The sequence below is a fragment of the Pseudopipra pipra genome, chromosome 5, assembly GCF_036250125.1.
Source record: "Pseudopipra pipra isolate bDixPip1 chromosome 5, bDixPip1.hap1, whole genome shotgun sequence".
Lineage (NCBI taxonomy): Eukaryota > Metazoa > Chordata > Aves > Passeriformes > Pipridae > Pseudopipra > Pseudopipra pipra.
Genome location: NC_087553.1, coordinates 3,737,047 through 3,755,674, shown reverse-complemented (window position 1 = coordinate 3,755,674; position 18,628 = coordinate 3,737,047). Strand labels below are relative to the sequence as shown.

The following is an 18,628-nucleotide window of genomic DNA, read 5'->3' as shown; positions in this document are numbered from 1 at the left end:
GGAGTTTGTGTCAAGGCAGGTTTACGTTGGATCTCAGGAAAAGGCTCTTCCCCCAGAGGGTGGTTGGGCATTGAACAGGCTCCCCAGGGCAGTGGGCACAGCACCAAGGCTGCCAGAGCTCAAGAAGGGTTTTGGATGATACTCTCAGGCACATGGTGGGACTCTTGGGGACAGTCCTGTGCAGGGCTGAGGGTTGGACTCAATAATCCTTGTGGGTCCCTTCCATCTCAGCGTATTCTGTGATTCTCTCATTCTGTCAGAGCCACTGGCCCTCACCAGGACTGGAGCTGCTGCTGATGTCCCAGGGACAGGAGGCTCCTGCCAGCTCAGCCACTATCAACTCTGCCCTTTGCTTTTGGAGCAGAAAGTTGTATTTTATATATCGTGGAATCACAGAATGGTTTGGGTTGGAAGGGACATTAAAGATCATCTCATTCCAACCCCTTGCCATGGGCAGGGACACCTTCCACTACATCAGGTTGCTCAGAGCCCCATCCAACCTGGCCTTCAACACTTCCAGGGATGGGGCAGCCACAACTTCTCTGGCCAACCTGTGCCTGGGCCTCCTCACCCTCACAGGGAAGACTTTTTTCCTAATACCCAATCTAAACCTACTCTCTTTTAGTTTGAATCCATTCCCCCCTTGTCCTGTCACTCCAGGCCCTTCTAAATAGTCTCTCTCCATCCCCCTTGCAGGCTCCCTTCAGAGACTGGAAGGCCACAATTAGGTCACCCTGAAGCCTTCTCTTCTCCACGCTGAACATACATAAAAATACATGAGAGTCATTCACTGCTAAAATGCAGGTTTTCTAGGAGTGTAACAAATCAGCTGCTCACAGCAACTGATCAGGAAGGAAAGGAGGAACAGGGTCTGTGGTCAGAGCAGCAGGGAGTCTGGGTAGTCAAAGCAATATTTAGCAACCTTAATGTGATGGAAACCTGGATATTGGTTGCAATTTTTATAAATGTCAATTCTCAGGCTATAATTTTCATTATAGCAGTAATAAGTCTTCAGCATGAACCCTATCAGCCCAAGTCGTCTTCTCTTGATGGTACTCTAAGAACTTGTCTCTACTGGCAAACTGACTGGAATAGAAGTGGAAAAATAAATGATTCCAAAATAACTCCCTATCTGCACAGTCTGTTTGGGAATAAAAGTCGCTATATTGTAGAGAAATTATTTCAGTAACAAAGTCATATCTGGGGGTTTTGCTTAAGAAACACAAATAAAAGAGCCCAACTCAACACTTAGATGCACCAGACCTGCCTAATGCTATAAACAAAGAAAATTGGTTTATTTTTATTCAGAACAGAAATTCCTCAATTCCTTTCATCAGTGGAATGGCTCACAAGTCTCTGTGTTGGTTTTTTTGTATTTGAAAAGATAATACAGGTTGAGGCTCAGTTCATTCTGTAGCCAAGTATCTTTTAGCATGCAGTGTGTGTTGCTTAAATTGACAGATGTCATTTGCAGTGGCTCCAAATGCTTAAATCTCAGCAGTCAGCAGTTTAAGGTTATCACAGTGAAATCTGAATATTTGTCTAATCACCATTAAAGTCTATTTAAACTAAAGCCTGAGACAGCCATTGCAGTTGAAGGAGTCTGCTGTTTATAAAAAGTTAGCTGGTTGTTCTGTATACTTTCCAGGAGGTTTTCAGTACTTTAAAACCTAATTAATAGGGACACATCATGTGCAAAACTCCTCTGGCTAGAGATCTTTTTGCACTATTGCACATAGAATCTTGTTTTGAATGTTCATTTATATGTATTGTAGTGCAGTCATATATATGAAGTGCTTGCTTGGGTCTTAGCACCCTCTGATTTTGTTCTCAGCCTTCTCGCTGAATCGTTTATGTGACTCTGGACACAAAGGCTTAACCCTGTTTTGCCCTGTTTCCCTTTTTAGCCCTCTCTAACTAGGTTGTAGGTTCTTTGGGATATGGACTATTTCTGTGTGTTTTTACAGCACTTCACATATGGAGATCATGGCTCGTTTGAGTCCTTTTAAGCAGGAGGACAGAGCTGTTTGTCAGCAGGTGACCTTGGACATCTGAGTATCATGCAGGAAATAGTCAGCTTTCGTAGTACCAAACCCCAGTCAGACCAAATTTTATCTGCTTCCCAAAGCAGATCAAGATGTTTTCAGCCTGACAAAGGTTGGGAACATACTAGAGTTCTGAAACTGTGCCTATTCCATCGTTCTTTACATAATGTCAGCAGTGCACTTGGTCCAGTTAGGTTATCTGGATGACCCATTCTGGGTCTTCTGGTTGACTGGCATTCAGAGTGCTAAAATCTATTTTTTGTGTCCCCTGCACAGAGGCTGCAGTTTCATAGGCAGCTGAAAAGACTGTTGCAAAATATCCAGTCCTAAAATCTTACTGGGGCAAAACTCCCATATATAATAAACTGCATTGTGATCTTTGGATTAAAAGCTCTGTTTGAAGCTATGTTTTATGTCAAACCTATGTTTAATATTTGTGTATTTTAGTTAATTTTAAAGATCTGAATATTTTCTACATTAATCTGTATTTTTTAATTCTCTTCAGACCATTGCTGATTGAGTTTCTTCCTGCTTTCATTTCATTGATGGCTGCTCTTTTCCCCTTTCTAGATAATCAAGCCCTGTTTTGGTTCTCCAGACATATCTCTCTCTGGGGGAGCATTTCCTTCAACCTGGCTGTGTTCATCAATTTAGCAGTTGCTCTCTTCTACCCTTTTGGAGATGATGGAGATGAAGGCAAGTGGAGTTTGGTTTTATTTTTCCTTTTAATTTTAGATGCTTTCATTTGTGAGGTTGACAAATAAAACTGCATCTTCAGGTGCTGCGGAAGCCATTCAGTGTCTCCTAAGTAGGTGCCAGATGTTGTCTGAAACGTGGTAGTTGATCTGCGTTTCACGTGGCCCACAGAGTGTGGAGTAAAATGGACAGAACATAACCTGAAGATTATCTAGATGATCTCAGCTAATTTTTTATTTTTTTTTTAATATTGCCATATTGCAGTGTCCTACTGCAGCTTCTGAACTGAAGGAGGATTCCTGGCAGCAGAGGGACAGAGATTCCTTAAAAGTGACCAAATTGAATGACTTGCAGCCTTGAAACCATAAAGAATAGAGTGATTTGAAAATTTGACTGTGTTGTTTATTGGGATAAAGGGGCATAACTGTTGCAGAGGACAAATGCATTATATAAAAATATGCTTAAAACCTGTGATTCTGTCTCTGCTTCATCCCATGTCACAGGAAATATTTAATGGAATTTATTGTTTGCTATAAATGCAGCAGACTAGCAGGAGGCCTCTTCGAAGCCAAAACAAGCTTAATTGGGATAAAGGAGACTAAATAGTTCAGAATACTGGTAATGGGAGCAGAGCCATTCACCTCTGGGTCTTTGATTCATGTCCAGTCCAGTCAGTAATGTGACTGAGAGTCACCTCTGTCTGATGGCATGTGAACTGGGCTGGTGGAAGCAATCCAGCTTCTAGTAGATACATGTGCTTTTCACAAACACCACAGCTGGCACCGGCAAACATTCCTGTTGGCTGGTTTGAACAGAAAGGCAGCAGATTAAAATATACTGGCAGGGGCACCACGCTGCCCTTTCACCCCATGGGGTGGTCTCTGCAGGTCACATCTCCACAGCCTCGTGTAGTAAAGCAAAGTTTGCAGGGCTGGGGCCTGGAAAAGGGAAGCATTTGTGCTCTCCTGTTTGTAAACTGAGGGAGTCAGCAGGAGTGAGTACACACATTAGAGCCCATGGAGGATGAGAGGAAAAGTAAAGAGTTAAAAGTAAACCTTTTAAATGACTAAATTTTAGCTCATCTATACTCATGGAAACCCTCTGGTCTGCAATCAGTCGATATTAATACTTATTTTGAACTGCAGATTTATGTTGTATTAGTTTAAGTGGCCCCAGTAATCCTGTGATAGCACATTTCAGGAATCCAGTTCCAAGTGCTTGTAAAAGCCAGAGGGATTCCTGAGCAATAAACAATACATGTCACCAAATGGGATTAGCAGGTCATGAGGCAGCCTCCTTAATTCCAGCCTCCCCCTCCACCAAAGCCTGACCCAACAGCTGGAGTTTTGTCTCCCATTTTTCCCCTTCACTCTGCTTAAATCCACCTGTCTGAGGTGCCTGTGCTGAGCTAATCATCCCAAAATGCTGCCTTGTAGTAGGTACCTGCAGCGCTTATGTCATAGGACATAAGCAAAACTGTTCCAGCTGAAGACAGCTCCTGAAGGGAGCCTACAGGAAATATGGAGAGAGACTATTTACAAGGGCCTGGGGTGACAGGACAAGGGGGAATGGATTCAAACTAAAAGAGAGTAGGTTTAGATTAGGTGTTAGGAAAAAATTCTTCCCTGTGAGGGCGATGAGGCCCTGGCACAGGTTGCCCAGAGAAGCTGTGGCTGCCCCATCCCTGGAAGTGTTGAAGGCCAGGTTGGATGGGGCTGGGAGCAATCTGGGCTAGTGAAAGGTGTCCCTGCCCATGGCAGAGGGTTGGAATGAGATGATCTTTAAGGTCCCTTCCAACCCAAACTATTCCATGATTCCATGAAGGCTCCTTGCCTCTGGAGTGCCTGTCTGCAAGTTATTGGTGTGGGTCCTGCTATGTGAAATTGTTGGATCTGCATTAGGGAAGAAGGTTAAAGAACCACAGAGAACTTTGGCCTTACCTTTCAGATCCACTTGAAAGATATTTTTTAGGATCTATTAAAAGTTTCCAAATCTTGTCAGCGGAGAAATTATCTGACAAGAGGCGACCCTGAACCTCCTGCCAAGGATATAGACACTCCTGAACTTTGGAAAAGTTCGGATGCCATCTGAATGTTGAGGCTAGGGCCTCATCTCATTGTTTTCTAATCCCAGTGATGCTGCTCAGCTGTGCATCTGTTGCCAAAGAGATAGCATGATTGCCACTGTGAGTTTAGCTAAATTTTCTATTCCCTTCTCCCCCGTCACTGACCTCTCGGTTCATCCGATAACAATAGAAGTCAGTGTACAAGTGTGACAGTGCCCTGAGATCTGAATGTGCTTTTTATATCACAGCAACATGGTGTGTTTCTAGGGCTTTAGCAGAGGAGAGAGGCGAATATAGGGGCATCTCTCAAAACTCAGGGAGAGCCCGGAGCCAGCATCTTGCAGAGCAGCCGAGACCGGCTGTGCAGACAGCGGCTCACATGCCCTCGGGAGCTCAGCAGGACCTGGGACCCGCTGCCTTCCCGGGAGCAAGGCACAGCTATTCAGCTGCTCCCAGCCATGCAGATGCTGCCTGTCCCTGCCCAAGTCTCCGTGGCTGCCTCCCGGGAGCTGCGGGAAGTGCCTTGCTCCCGTGCAGAGGCGGAGGCTCCCGCTGAACACCCGCAGCCGGGCGGGAGAAAGATGCTTTTACAGCCGGGGCGCTTCGGTGCAGCTGGGGATGGAAACGTGACACTGCAGCGCTGTGCAGCCCCCAGGACCGGCTATTTTGTAGCTGAGCAATCATGGACTTAGACCGGAGGAGCCCTAATGATCCCTGCAGAAGGGAGCTGATTAGCAGGTTGCTCCAGGAGGAGAGTAAACTGCTCCATCTCTGAGCACTCCTTGGATTTTAATGGAAATTTCATTATCTGCTCTTATAATTACCTGTACAAAAATCAACAATGCTATGAGAATAATAGCTCTCACTGCAGTTTGGGCAAGTCGTGGTCAGCAGTTGCAGTGCATGAATCACACTTTTGTTAAGATTATATTGGCAAAGGAATTGATCTTTTGGGGCTGTTTCATGGGGAAAAATGGAATCTCCAAAGATGCCTGTCTCAAATCTCCCTTTCTCCTCTGCACAGGCACACTCTCACCGTTGTTTTCCGTGCTTCTCTGGATAGCAGTGGCATTTTGTACAGCAATGCTGTTTTTCATCTCCAAGCCCGTTGGTATTCGCCCCTTTTTGGTGTCTGTTATTCTCAGGTCCATATATACCATAGGGCTCGGTCCTACCTTGATACTTCTCGGCGCTGCTAATGTAAGTACTTAAAAAGCAAGGGGAATTTCCCTGCCAGCAGAAGGAAAGATATTAAGGGTCTCCTTTTAAAAAACCCCTTTCATTAGAGCTGTGCAAAAACTTCTTTTTCTGGTTCAATGGTTAAGCCAAAAAAATAAATCATTTCCAGTCATCCTGAAACAGCAGTGTCAGCAAAGTGGGAAGCTAAGAAAAAAAAGCTGTTTTCGTTTTGTGCATATGCAAATGTTTTAAAATCAAAAACAATATGAAATTTAAAGAAATATTGCTATATAAGGGCAATCAAATATAAAGTTTCTCATGTTAAAAGAATAATTTTCTCTACAAGTGCACTCAGCAATATTGACACCAATTTGTGAAATGTTTCTGTGACGTTAAGTATATTTTTGAGAAGAATAGAGTTTTCAAAATTAAAAATTCTCTCAGCCCTTTGCCAGATCTCTTAACTTAGACATGAATAATTTTGCATGCTTACTGAGCTTGGTGAGATACACAGTGGTGCTCACAAGGCATCTCTTTAGATTTCTGCCTGACTGCTACACCTCTAATTCACCTCAGTATTGGGATACTTGCCACTAGTTCTGTGGGAATTTCACATACTTAAAACTACCCAGATGAAGGTCAAGGCAAGTAAAGTGCTTGCCCATGTCAAATTTGTGAACAAAAAAATATGTTGAGTCCTCATTGGTTGTCCTAGGCTGCCAAACAGGTGAGGTTAGACCTCACCTTCTCACTCCTGCACTACTGTTCAAGTGCAGGCAAAGCTTGGGAGCATAGAGAGCCTGATGCTGTTGCTTAAATTCTGTGCTTCAAAAATGTCCCCAGTTTTCTTTTTTTGTTGTTGTTTTTAGGGATTTTATAATTGAAAACCATGATCTGAAGAAAACAATAGATCTCACACGCACCCCCCCCACCCCCCACACTTTCTGTTGTGTTACTTTTGTTCTCTTTGTAGTAGCACTCCTAGCTGCTTTCGCAGAGTCTAAACTCAAGATCATTAGGAATTCACTCCCCAGTTGTTGGGTTTTTTTAATGCCTCATGACATTAATCCCCCCACCTACTCAGTAAAGTTATAGAAATAAATCACAATTCATAGAAATAAATCACAAATGAGGCACAGTGCAGTGTCAGAGAGGTGATGTCCTTCCACTTACTCTCATGGGCTTGTTCCCAGTGCACCACTGGAGCTGGATTCCTCACACCTCGCTCCAGCTATCTAAAAGTTGAGCATTTAGTCAAACCAACAGGTAGGCAGCAATGCAAACACTAACTAACAGGATATTTTCTGATGGAATAAACCTAGCCTTTGTTACCCCCCCGCAGCTTTGTAACAAAATAGTGTTTCTGGTGAGCTTTGTTGGGAACCGTGGCACTTTCACCCGTGGCTACAGGGCGGTCATCATGGACATGGCTTTTCTCTACCACGTGGCATATGTCCTGGTCTGCATGCTGGGCCTCTGTGTGCATGAATTCTTCTACAGTTTCCTGGTAAGTATGTGCTGCTGTGCAGGGGAAAACTTTGCAAAAATAGAAAATACCGTTACCCATGCAGCTGTCTTCAATTTCTTCCTGACAATCAAGCCCAAATCATGTGTATTTTTAGCACGCCGTTGCGTTGTTGCCCCTTAGGAGCTGCTGTTTTTGTTAGAACCTGTTCCTGTTAGGACTTATTTTTCTGCTTTAGAGTTGAAAGTTTGTTCCTTTCTTTTCAGACAATCATCATCATCAAGCCCAGTCCTTTCTCCCAGCTTTCCTCATATTCTGTGTCCGTTGTTCCTGTATCTTGTGTCAATCATGACATTTCTGGGACAGGAGTTGCCCACCAGTGTGTGCATCATACCTATACCAAAGTATCCCATTCCTCAGCCCTAATAAAATAAATTTTTAAAAAATTACTTGGGAAATGGGGATGGCATGCTTCTGGTGTAGCAGGGAGATCCATCACTTTAAATGTATCCCACTTCATTTTCTTTTGTTGCCATTACCCAGATGGAATGCCTTTTTATAATGTGATACAGGTGCAGTGAAAATGAATCACACAAAATTATGCTAAACTCCACTAACTGCTCCCTTCATGCTGAATAGCAGTAAAAGGTGTTTCACTGCTCTTGTTTTCTAATCCTGTTGCTTTATACTGGAACACGTGAAACTTGTCGGGAGACTGACTAAATTGTGGTCATTTATATGGGTTTGCTTTCCTGTTGTTGTATCTTTTTCTCAGCTTCCTGAATAGTGGTGAACTCCCAACACTTCAGAGATGTGTTAAGGACACTAACATTTTCAGGGGTTCAGTGATTAACTGTGGTTGAGCTCCTTTTGAAATCAGACTTTCCAGATCTTTACATTAAAGTCTGCTTCAAAGTTTGGGCAGGCTTCAAAGGAGTCAAGATCTGTGGCTGTAGCTGCAGGACGTTTTACAAATTGATGTAACTCTCCTGCTTAAAAAATGCACAGCAAATTACCTGCTATTCCTTCAGTGAGTAAGGTGAACTCTGTCTTAAAATCCTTTGCAAAGTGTCAAGTAGTTTAAGAAACATTCTATGGACTTACTGTTTTCAGTGCCAATGTCCATTATTCATGGTCATTATAATTGTCCACGTTCCCAGGTTACTTTCAGGTTTTCACTTAGTAGTGGATGTATTCTAAACTCGACTATTTGTTCTTCAAGTCTTTGCCTTGAATGATAACTGTCTTCCCCCTTTCTTCCTTTATTATTAATACTTTCACAAGGCTGTGGATTTCAGATCCTATAAATTGGGGCTAATACCTTCTTCTGTGGAACATTTTGATAAATCATAGTGTTTCTCTTTATATCTGTAATCTCAGTGTTTTCAAGTGGAAATATATACGTTATAGATAAGGTCCAAAGCACTATAGAATGTAAATAAAATTGAAAGAGAAAAAAAGTTATAAGTTCTTGTAAAGCTCCTGTCACATTTAATTGCTATTTTAGGCCTTTGGCATTTAAGGCAGTATTATTGTAATATGTACTTTTCTTTAAAGTTAAATACCAGGAAGATGTAGTGCAAGATAAAGAAGAATAGAAGTTTCTAGTTTTATACAAACAGTGCCATGAATTTGTTTTGACTTAAAAAGAGGTGGCTCTGATCCCTGTATATGTGAATGGCTTTTAAATGATGCCATGAGCTCAAAGAAACAGTTTACAGACATTTAATTACTTAACATGTATGAGTGCAGTTTTGAGTTGCAGCCCATAATAATCGGATGGGAGATGAAAAATTATTTTGTAGGTATAGATCCATAGTATAAAGACAATGTTTTTTAATTCTTTTCCAGCCTGGTTTTGAACATGGGGAAGCAATGGATCTTGTTGGTCACTGTTACCCATGTCTGGATCAGGCTCTATTTACTTTGTGACTTTTGATTATCTTAATTTATCTTAAACCCTGAAGTTCTGTGCTAGGTTTTCTCCTCCATAAGCATGCCCAGCTCCTGCTGAAATCAGTGGGAATTGTGGGTTTGTGAAGCCAGGAATGTAGAACACAGCTCGATACATGTTTCAATAGTTCAGATTGTTTTCCTATGTAGCATCCATATATTGCCTCATTTGTATTCATTTTTCCTCTACTCTGTGCCTTTCCCAGCTGTTTGATCTGGTGTACAGGGAAGAGACATTGCTAAATGTGATAAAAAGTGTTACCCGGAATGGTCGTTCAATTATCCTCACTGCAGTGCTGGCACTTATCCTGGTTTATCTCTTCTCCATCATTGGTTTCCTCTTCCTGAAGGATGACTTTATCATGGAGGTCGACAGGTTGAAAATCAGGACCCCTGCTGCAGGTATTGTTTTTTATATTAAAATTTGCATCCAACGTATCCCTTTTCTGTCTGCCTAACCTAACTTTCACCTAAGGACATCAAATTGCTTTATTTGTGCCTGTGAGAGCAGAACTAATTCCATATACCTTAGCACCCAGTTAAGTCTCTGTGTAAAATTGAATGGGTTTATTTGTTGAAATACTGAAACCCAACACCTTTGATTTGTTATGTTTGCTTTTCAAACTCGTGATAACGTTAAAAAAAATAATCTCTATTTCCTAATTATTTGGAAAAGCAGCTCAAAGTGGATTCTATTATTTCTTATACCACCTTAAAAGCAGCTCATAGTAATTTCTGTGCACTATATGAGGCATATGATTAACATGTAGCTGTATTTGTTTGATTACATCCAGCAGAAATTTATTACAGAATTCACACATCAAACGATAGGAGGTTTCCTGGAGCATCTTTTAAATGTAGTGTGTGTTTCATATAATTTTTGTGTAATCCTGGCTTCAGTAAAATCATTGGGAGGTTTTTAACCAGTTTTAAAAAGGCCGGAATTCCAGCTTTCAGGCATAAGAGGTTTTACCAATGTGAATAGAGAGTTACAAACTGGCTTTGCTAGAAAAGAGCCAGGTCTGGTCTGTTGAGCACTTTGTATGTGTTACCAACCAGCCTGCTTGGGAGCATGGGCAGAGACGTAACTGTCTGCATAGAAATACCTGAGAATAGCTCGTGATTAAATTCCTAAGGGCATGATTTTCCCCAGTCCTGAGCTCTTCAGACCTGCACACAAGCACAGAACAACTGGTGGGATCCAGCCTGGACTGTGTGCACTCAGTGTTTGCCAGCCTTTCCCTAAAGTTGTTATTTCAGGATTTAAAGCACACAAACAAGGCAAAGGTCATTCAAGACTCATGGGCATGGTGTTCTTATATAGCTGGTTTGATACCATATTAAAAAAAAAGGAAACCTGACAGACTTCTTTAACATACTATAATTTTATAATTTTTTTTCCACTGATCATCCTTTAAGGGCTAAGTTGGCTTATATTTGACTTACCATTCATTTCTGGGACAGAATTTATGCTGTGAAGTTTCATTTCAAAGGTAGTTGTAACCATCTTAGTAAGATGTGAGGGTGCACACAGCACTGGTCTGATCCGGTGCAGGAGCTCCTGTGTGTTTGTGTTGCTTCTGTCGAGTTCTTGGCAGATTTTTGTGGTGTGGGTATGTTCTTGCTGGCTTCATACATTGCCATTTCTGATCAAAAAACTCATCAGGAAAATATGCTGACTGCATACTGAGGGAACATTATGCTTCCCAGGACAAGTGCTTTAAATTTTTTCTTTATAAAGTAGCAGAAAGAGAAAGTCAGAGTGCGTGTTTTCTCCCTTACACACATTGTCTTAGTCTGTTACTTTTGTTGTATGATTTTGCCTTCGGGTTTTTTTTCCCTTTAAACCTTTTTGTACCTCTGATTTGAAATGCAGAAAATTGTTGAAGATGCACAAGATAAAATTGGTTTGATAAAATCAAGCTGATGTACACATTTACCCACTTTGGGAATGTTAAATTAGTGTTTTACACAAACCCATACATATTTACAAATGAGTACAAACTCTGTTATAATCCTTGAAAACTCTTAAATATTCTACATTCAGGATAACTGAACATCAGCTTGGTGTCCTTCTTGTCAGCTTTTGTGAATAATTTATCTAATGGTTTTAAAACTGACATTATTTTCATATCTGACAGTTGTTTCATGCTTTGAATATATTTTGTTCTAACCAGAAGCAGCAGCATTTGATGTAGATTCATTAATTTCAGGAGATGAAATGGGAATAGCTGTGATATACAGTAAATATAAAACTGTGTTTTTGTTCACTGTGATTGCTTTGAGCTGTTGAGGCAAACTCTTTGAGGAAGGAGGAATTGGTGATATAATTTGTGCTGTTTTTTCCTCTTAACTTTCCAACTCAGTGATTCACTTCTAGAAAATAATGATTTAAAACTTCACATCAATGTGATATCTTTTTGTCAACATCCTGCTCTTCCCACAGGTATTAGTGAAGTCCCCACTACAACCCTCACATCAATGATGGGAGCCTGTCCAAAAGAGAACTGTTCCACAAGCATCCCAGTTATTAACCCAGGTTAGTACAGAAGTTCCCTCAGACTGATGATCAGCTAGAGCCAAGGGATCCTTGGCAGTGTTCGAGGCCAGGTTGGATGGGGCTCTGAACAACCTGGGCTAGTGGGAGTTGTCCCTGTCTATGGCAGGGGGGTTGGAACAAGATGATCTTTAAGGTCCCTTCCAACCCAAACCATTCTGGGATTCTATAATCTAAGTATTACTATTGCAGGGACTTTTGCTTGTGTGAGAAGTAATGATCATTGTTGTGAGCCAGAAGTGCTCAACTTCTGCAACACTTGGAGCTTAGTTGGCAGCTTGCTATTAATGGGAGTGCTTCCCACACCTAATTTCCAAATGCACTGACATTAATTTTGTTATTAAAAGAGCTTGCTGAATCATTATGCCTGAATATACAGGTTGCTTCGTGCCAAGTGACTTAGAGAAAAAAGCTTGCTGCTTATCTGCAGCATCCTCACCTGCACACACTGAGCCACTCTTAGATCTATTTAGGGCCACATAAGTTGATTTTCATGGCATAGCACATATATAGCAAGCTTTTGTGTATTCTTTTTTCGTGCATCTAGGCCAAGCCTGTAGTGTAGCCATAAAACCTAAGAACCCAGGTCCAGGAGTGTCTGTCTCCCACTCTTTTCATGTGGCACAGTCTAGTTGTGGAGGTTAGTCTTTCACTCCAGATATTAAGTTTTAGTGTGTTGTGGCCTTTGCAGTGGAGGTGTGTGCACAGTGGTTGATCCACAGGCTTAAAACATTTATTGCCACAGTTGCCTGTGGTTGCTGGGAGCTGAAACTGAGGACATAAATGGTCCCTTCCTACCCTGTGTGCTAGAACAATGCTGTTTCATAAGCTTTATTCTTCCACTACTAATTTCTGAGTTTTTAGGATCAAAGGCTTCAGGCAGAGGGCTATAAAAGTAGGCTTTTTCTCCCCAGCTGGTGTGTAAACAGGCCTCATAAACCACATGGGAAGCTGTCTGACTAGATAGAGAAAACAGTCTAAGAGCTATTGGCAAAGCTGCTGCATTCAAAGAGTAATCAATCAGTCAAAAGAGACACAGTGTGGCTTTTGCCAAGCTCTTTAAATGATAGAAATCTTACATTTCTTATTGTTTGGGTACTGCTGCTTTAAAATCAAACCATAATGAAAGGGAGCTGTGCAAGACATCTAAGGGTACTGTCAGTTAATCTTGAAGAGATTTTATTTATCCAGTAACATTAAAAAAACCAGCATACAGCAAGAAGAGTTTTGCTCACCTTAGCCAGTGAATCACCTGTTCAAAAAGGTCTCATCTCCCTTGGAGTCTCCCACTCTTCAGTGCAAAGACATTTCCAGATCACTTCAGTCTGTGGCTGGTGAAGTGCTTAATCACCTAAAGGAACTTCACATCCTACAGTACATGTCTCCTTGTGCTCTGTAACCCACAAAGACCTGAACTGGAAAGGTGCACAGATATCTGTTTGTAAAAGGGGACATTTCCAAAGGCTCATTCCATGCCCAGGTTTGGTACTACCCTGTGCAGGTTCAGCTGGATCTATGTGGGCACTGGTGTGTCTCACCTGCCTGTGCTTGTGTGGCTCAGGAGCCAGGTAGCTGTGGGCTGTCAGATGAGGCTTTTTGAGGTAAATCTCCCTCTCATCCCACTTCCTACCCTGTGATTAACATTGTGGGGTGGCCTTAGTGCTTAACCTGCTCTGCCTTTGAATTAAACTTAATCAGAGGACAGCCAGCCTAATGCTGTCCAGCCACTCATGGGACACTCGCCAGCCTGGAGCTGGTTGCAAATAAACACCCCTGAACCTCAGTTAATGTCAATATTGGGGCCTTAGCAACAATTCACTGTACAGATCCACTCCTTTCTTTCAAATATGGGCATGGTTGGTCACTAGGAGGGACGATCCTGGGTTCTGAATGCTGCTGAGCAGCAGAGGCAGAATTGGCTCCCCCGCTGAAGGCAGCCCTTGTTACTCCACATCTGGGAGTGGAAATAGGATAGAGAAATGAGTGTCTGTACATTCCTCACAGACTACATTGCTGCACTAGAGGTTTCTGCCAGCTTTGTGATTCTTTGGCAAAGATCTTGCAACCTGAGCTTTCCCTTCTGGGTGCCATGTGGGATGCTGACTCTGTGTTGCAAGATGTGCCAGTCAGGTGATGCATCTTGCATCTCTCTGAAGCCTGGGCTTGCTCTGAATTTGCATCCCAGTGCACATGGAGAGTGCGGTGCATGGAGAGGGTTGCTGGTAGGTCATTCTCTTGTGTTGCAGCTTCCAGTTTTCAGCTGTGGTTTGTTCCCAGTGTTCACCAGAATCTGATCATCTGTTGTTCCCAGCACCTGACCCTGGTATGGTGAACAGTGAAAATGTTGTAGCTACCTAAAGGAAATAGAAGCTGTGGCTTTTATCAGGGCTTATAATTTGTGTCGTGGATGGCCACCTTCTCAAGCACAGATATTGGCTCTGAAAAAAAAGATGGAGTATTGTTTGGGAGGAGGAAATAAAGCAAAAATTAGTTGATATGATGAAAATCACTGTACTGGTAAAAAAAAGTCCAGATATGACAGGATAAGAAAGGTTTCTTGTTTCAGTCCTTTCAGTTTCAATATTTAAGTAGTTATTTTTAAGTCTGGAATTACTAGTCATAGTAATGTCTTTAATGACCATATAATTTAACAGGAAGTCTATCCTGATGTCTGCTTTTGCTTTTCTTTTTGCTCAGAGTTCCTTAAATCAGGAGTTGTTTCTCATTTAATTTACTTGCAGAGCAAAAACAGTGGTGGCAAAAGCAGCAGATACCAGCACTGTTGTGCACATCCCAGTCATGGGATGTATGCCCCACAATTTGAGGATCCCATGTTTTAAATCCAAATTACTTGTGTGTAATGTGAGTGCTTTTGGTCAATTCAATTTATTAAAGTCTACCTCGGTGCCCCAGATGATGTGGTGGTTTGGGGCTGTTAAATATGTGTTTCAGTCAACTGTCACAGCAGGATGTTGTTATTTATTAAATTATGTTACAATGAGTGCATGAAGCAAACCAAGTGTGAATCGCTGTCTGAAGCGAGCGTATCCCTAAAGAGAAAGGAAGGCAGGAGAAATGGCAATCACAGCCCTGACCCTTCAGTGCAAGCCAGCAGGACACATGGAACAACTCAAGCAGAGCTCTTCAAAGGGAGGCTGTTGATGCAGCCCCAGCATGGGAGCTAGTGCGTGGTGGGAGGAATTCTGGCCAATGCGGACAAATTCCCCCCAGGGACTGGTGTTCCAGCCCAGCTCCTCTGCACGTTCAGACATCTCCTGCACAATAGTACCCTCTGTGGCTCAGCCAAAACCACGCAGCAGCTCTGCAGCAGAGATAAGAATAGAATCCAAGTTTTCAGGCTGAGGTCAGAGAGAGCCTTTCATTTAATGTATATCAGACCTGTGTGCTGGTGGAAAGATCGTGGACAGATTTACTGGTCTAAAAACCAGCACCTCCTTAATGGTTTGAAATGCTAACATGACTTGGCTTGTACATGAGTAGGTAGAGGGATGATTTCACAGGAAGACAATCCCTTCACAAATGTGCTTCTAATTCTGTGTTTATATTGCTTCTCATCTATGAATTTTTAGGAGGCCCAGTGAAACCAGTGGGAGCACTGCAAGGAGAAGAGGTGCTCCCATGAATAGAGATGGCAGCTCTGGGTCCTTAACAGCACTGGTGTGATTTTCTCCATCTCTCTTCAGGCTGAAGTGCCTGATGTGCCTAAGTGTGTCACCAGCAGCGACATTCACAGGGGTAGGGATGATCAGTGGAATTCTGGCTGAGGAATATGAAAGACAGATGTGCATTGCAGTTGGTTTCTGCAACAAAGAACTGTGGCTTTGCTTGGTGAGTGATGGGTTGATGTTGTGACTCCTAAAGCTGCCTCCCTCCTGCCTGCAGGTGAAGAGGAGGAGGATGGAATAGAAAGGACCTGTGACACCCTGCTCATGTGCATTGTGACCGTATTAAACCAAGGCCTGAGGAATGGTGGTGGTGTGGGAGACGTGCTCAGGAAGCCTTCCAAAGATGTAAGTGTTTTGGCTGAGGAAGTGCATTACTCCCTGTGCATCTCATGAATGCCAGAGTCAATTTTTGGAGGTTATAGACAGTATTTGTATCTAGTCTGGTCTCTTGTCACACTGTTGATTTATCCATGTAATTTTTAAATCCCAGATGGAATGTTTAATGGGAAGAGCTAAGTTTGGTGTGATGATGATACTTGAAGAAAGGAACTCTAGGTAGTTGTTTACCCCTTCTGGAAAACTGGAGCTTATCATAACCTTCCAATCACTGCTAATAAGTCAGACCTGGTGAGGCATGTCTGGAGTGCTGTGTCCAGTCCTGGGCTCCTCAGGACAGGAGGGACATGGAGCTCCTGGAGTGGGTCCAGCGGAGGCTGTGGAGATGATTCAGGGACTGGAGCATCTCCCTGGGGAGGAAAGGCTGAGGGAGCTGGGGCTGTTCAGCCTCCAGAGGAGACACTGAGAGGGGACCTCATCCATGTGTGTCAGTGTGTGCAGGGAGGGGGCAGAGGACGGACCAGACTCTGCTCAGGGGTGCCCAGTAATGGGAGGCCATGGGCAGGAACTGATGCCCAGGAAGTTCCACCTGGACATGAGGAAGAACTTCTTTGGTGTTCAGTGACCGAGCACTGAACAGATTGCCCAGAGAACATGTGGAGTGTCCCTCACTGGAGATATTCCTGAGCTGTCTGGACACAATCCTGTGCCATGTGCTCTGGGATGACCCTGCTGGAGCAGGGAGATTGGGCTAGATAACCCACTGTGGTCCCTTCCAACCTGAGCCATTCTGTGATTCTGTGAAGTGTTGCTGGAGATCACTCTTTTGTTACACTGAGAATTACAGATGTGAACTTTTAAAATGGATTGATTGATAAATATATGTCAAGACCCTCCACTGAGGTACATAATGTGTATTTTTAACTTATATTCCATGGCATCTGCCCTGGAATAGGTCCTGTTGTTTACCTGCACTCAAATAGCATGAACGTCAAAACAGAATTTTGTATATCATGGTATATGTCCTCTGCCATAAGTTTCCTCAAAAATTCAGTTCATTTGAGGACTTGCCTTAATATTTAGGTGAGTTTATGTGTTTTTATTTAGGTTCAAAAAGAACATCACAAATAAAGGCAAAGCAGCACTTTGCTTAATGAGCCACACTAGAACCCAAGGATGTGTTATAAATAAATTAGCAAGTAACATCTCAGCAGGGCTTGCAAGAGTCCAGAGACAAATAACTCTGATCTGGATGGAAGAGCTTCCTGTGCTGGTAGTAGGAGTCTAGGTCCTACCTCACAGACTGGGAGGTTCTACATGAAGAAAAGTTTATCCCCATGAAATCTGTAAACACTTAGACTTTGAAAATTGCCCTTTCCACTTAGCAGCTCTTTAAGGCTAATTATATTAAAGCACTTCCCAAAGGGTAATACTATTATCCCAATGAATGTCTGGGAAACTGAAGAAATTTGGTGACTTCTAAGTCAGTCATGGTGAAGAAAAGGTCTTGGGTTTTATGCCTCTGTAGTCCCTCTCTGTTTCTGAGAGTAAGGCTACCAGAATTTGGCATATGAAAAGAAAGATTTGCTTTGCTTGAGCTAATGTGAAAATGTTCTTTAATATTTTAGAGCTCTGCTATTTTTATATCTTATTGCAACCTTATTGTTGCAGGAGCCCTTGTTTGCTGCACGAGTTGTTTATGATCTTCTGTTTTACTTCATTGTCATAATTATTGTTCTAAACCTGATCTTTGGAGTCATCATTGATACATTTGCTGATCTCAGGAGTGAAAAGCAGAAAAAGGAGGAGATACTAAAGACAACCTGTTTCATCTGTGGTAGGTGTTACTGATTTATTGAGATGTTTGATGGGGAAAGGAGTGAAAATGAACTATTTCTCAATAAATAAAGTGTGGATCTAAGGGGTGGTTATCTTCTACAAGGAAGTCTGTAAAAATGCCAGAGTTTGATTCCAAATTTATTCCCTCTCAGTAGGAAAAAGATTTGGTTTATGAATCAAAAGCCAGCTTTGCGAAGAGGTGGCTTCACAGTCTCCACCCTGAATCTGAGGGAGAAGAGCTGTGTCTCACACTTGCATCATCACCACTAATGGAGATGGTGCAGCTGCTGACTTTATTTCACAAAGCGTGATGCAGATGAAAGTACAGATTGCTATTTCACAGCACAGTGCATTACAGAAGGGTAACAACAGCAAAATCTGCCTGTTTCAGAAGGTGATACGAAACAGGGAACAAAAAAAAATCAGTGAAAATCAGCCCCACGAAGCCCATGGATAAATCACACTTATTTTGAAGTGCACTCACAAAGAGGGGCAGACCTTCACTCCCCCAGGGGACTTCAGAAATACCTGCTCTTTTGTAGGCTGGGTGTCGTTTCCATGGTTGTGCTGACAGGGATGAATGTTGTGCAGGGCACAACATCTTTAGTGTCTTTAGCACAACATCTTTGTGGAAGCCTCCACAAGAGATCCAGGGAGAAGAGCACATTGGTGAATCCTGTCCTTCCTCACTGTGTTCCTCTTCAGAGATTTGACCTGTGACAGGGAAAAACCAAAAAATTTCTTATGACTACAGCTCTGTAAAGACTGTATGAGTTCAAAGCTGCAGAGACTCACCGTCTCTGCCAG

General features: G+C 42.5%; 1 protein-coding gene across 5 annotated transcripts in view; it reads left to right on the top strand.

The window, feature by feature from the left end:
• Positions 1-18,628, top strand: part of ITPR2 (inositol 1,4,5-trisphosphate receptor type 2) — a 270,280-nt gene that overhangs the window by 224,899 nt on the left and 26,753 nt on the right. For all 5 annotated transcript variants that reach the window (XM_064654170.1, XM_064654172.1, XM_064654171.1 and 2 more), the window contains 7 exons: positions 2,616-2,741; positions 5,831-6,006; positions 7,328-7,492; positions 9,610-9,805; positions 11,850-11,942; positions 15,864-15,991; positions 17,654-17,819. In XM_064654170.1, the coding sequence (XP_064510240.1) occupies positions 2,616-2,741; positions 5,831-6,006; positions 7,328-7,492; positions 9,610-9,805; positions 11,850-11,942; positions 15,864-15,991; positions 17,654-17,819 (1,050 nt within the window). The remainder of the gene's footprint in view (positions 1-2,615; positions 2,742-5,830; positions 6,007-7,327; positions 7,493-9,609; positions 9,806-11,849; positions 11,943-15,863; positions 15,992-17,653; positions 17,820-18,628) is intronic.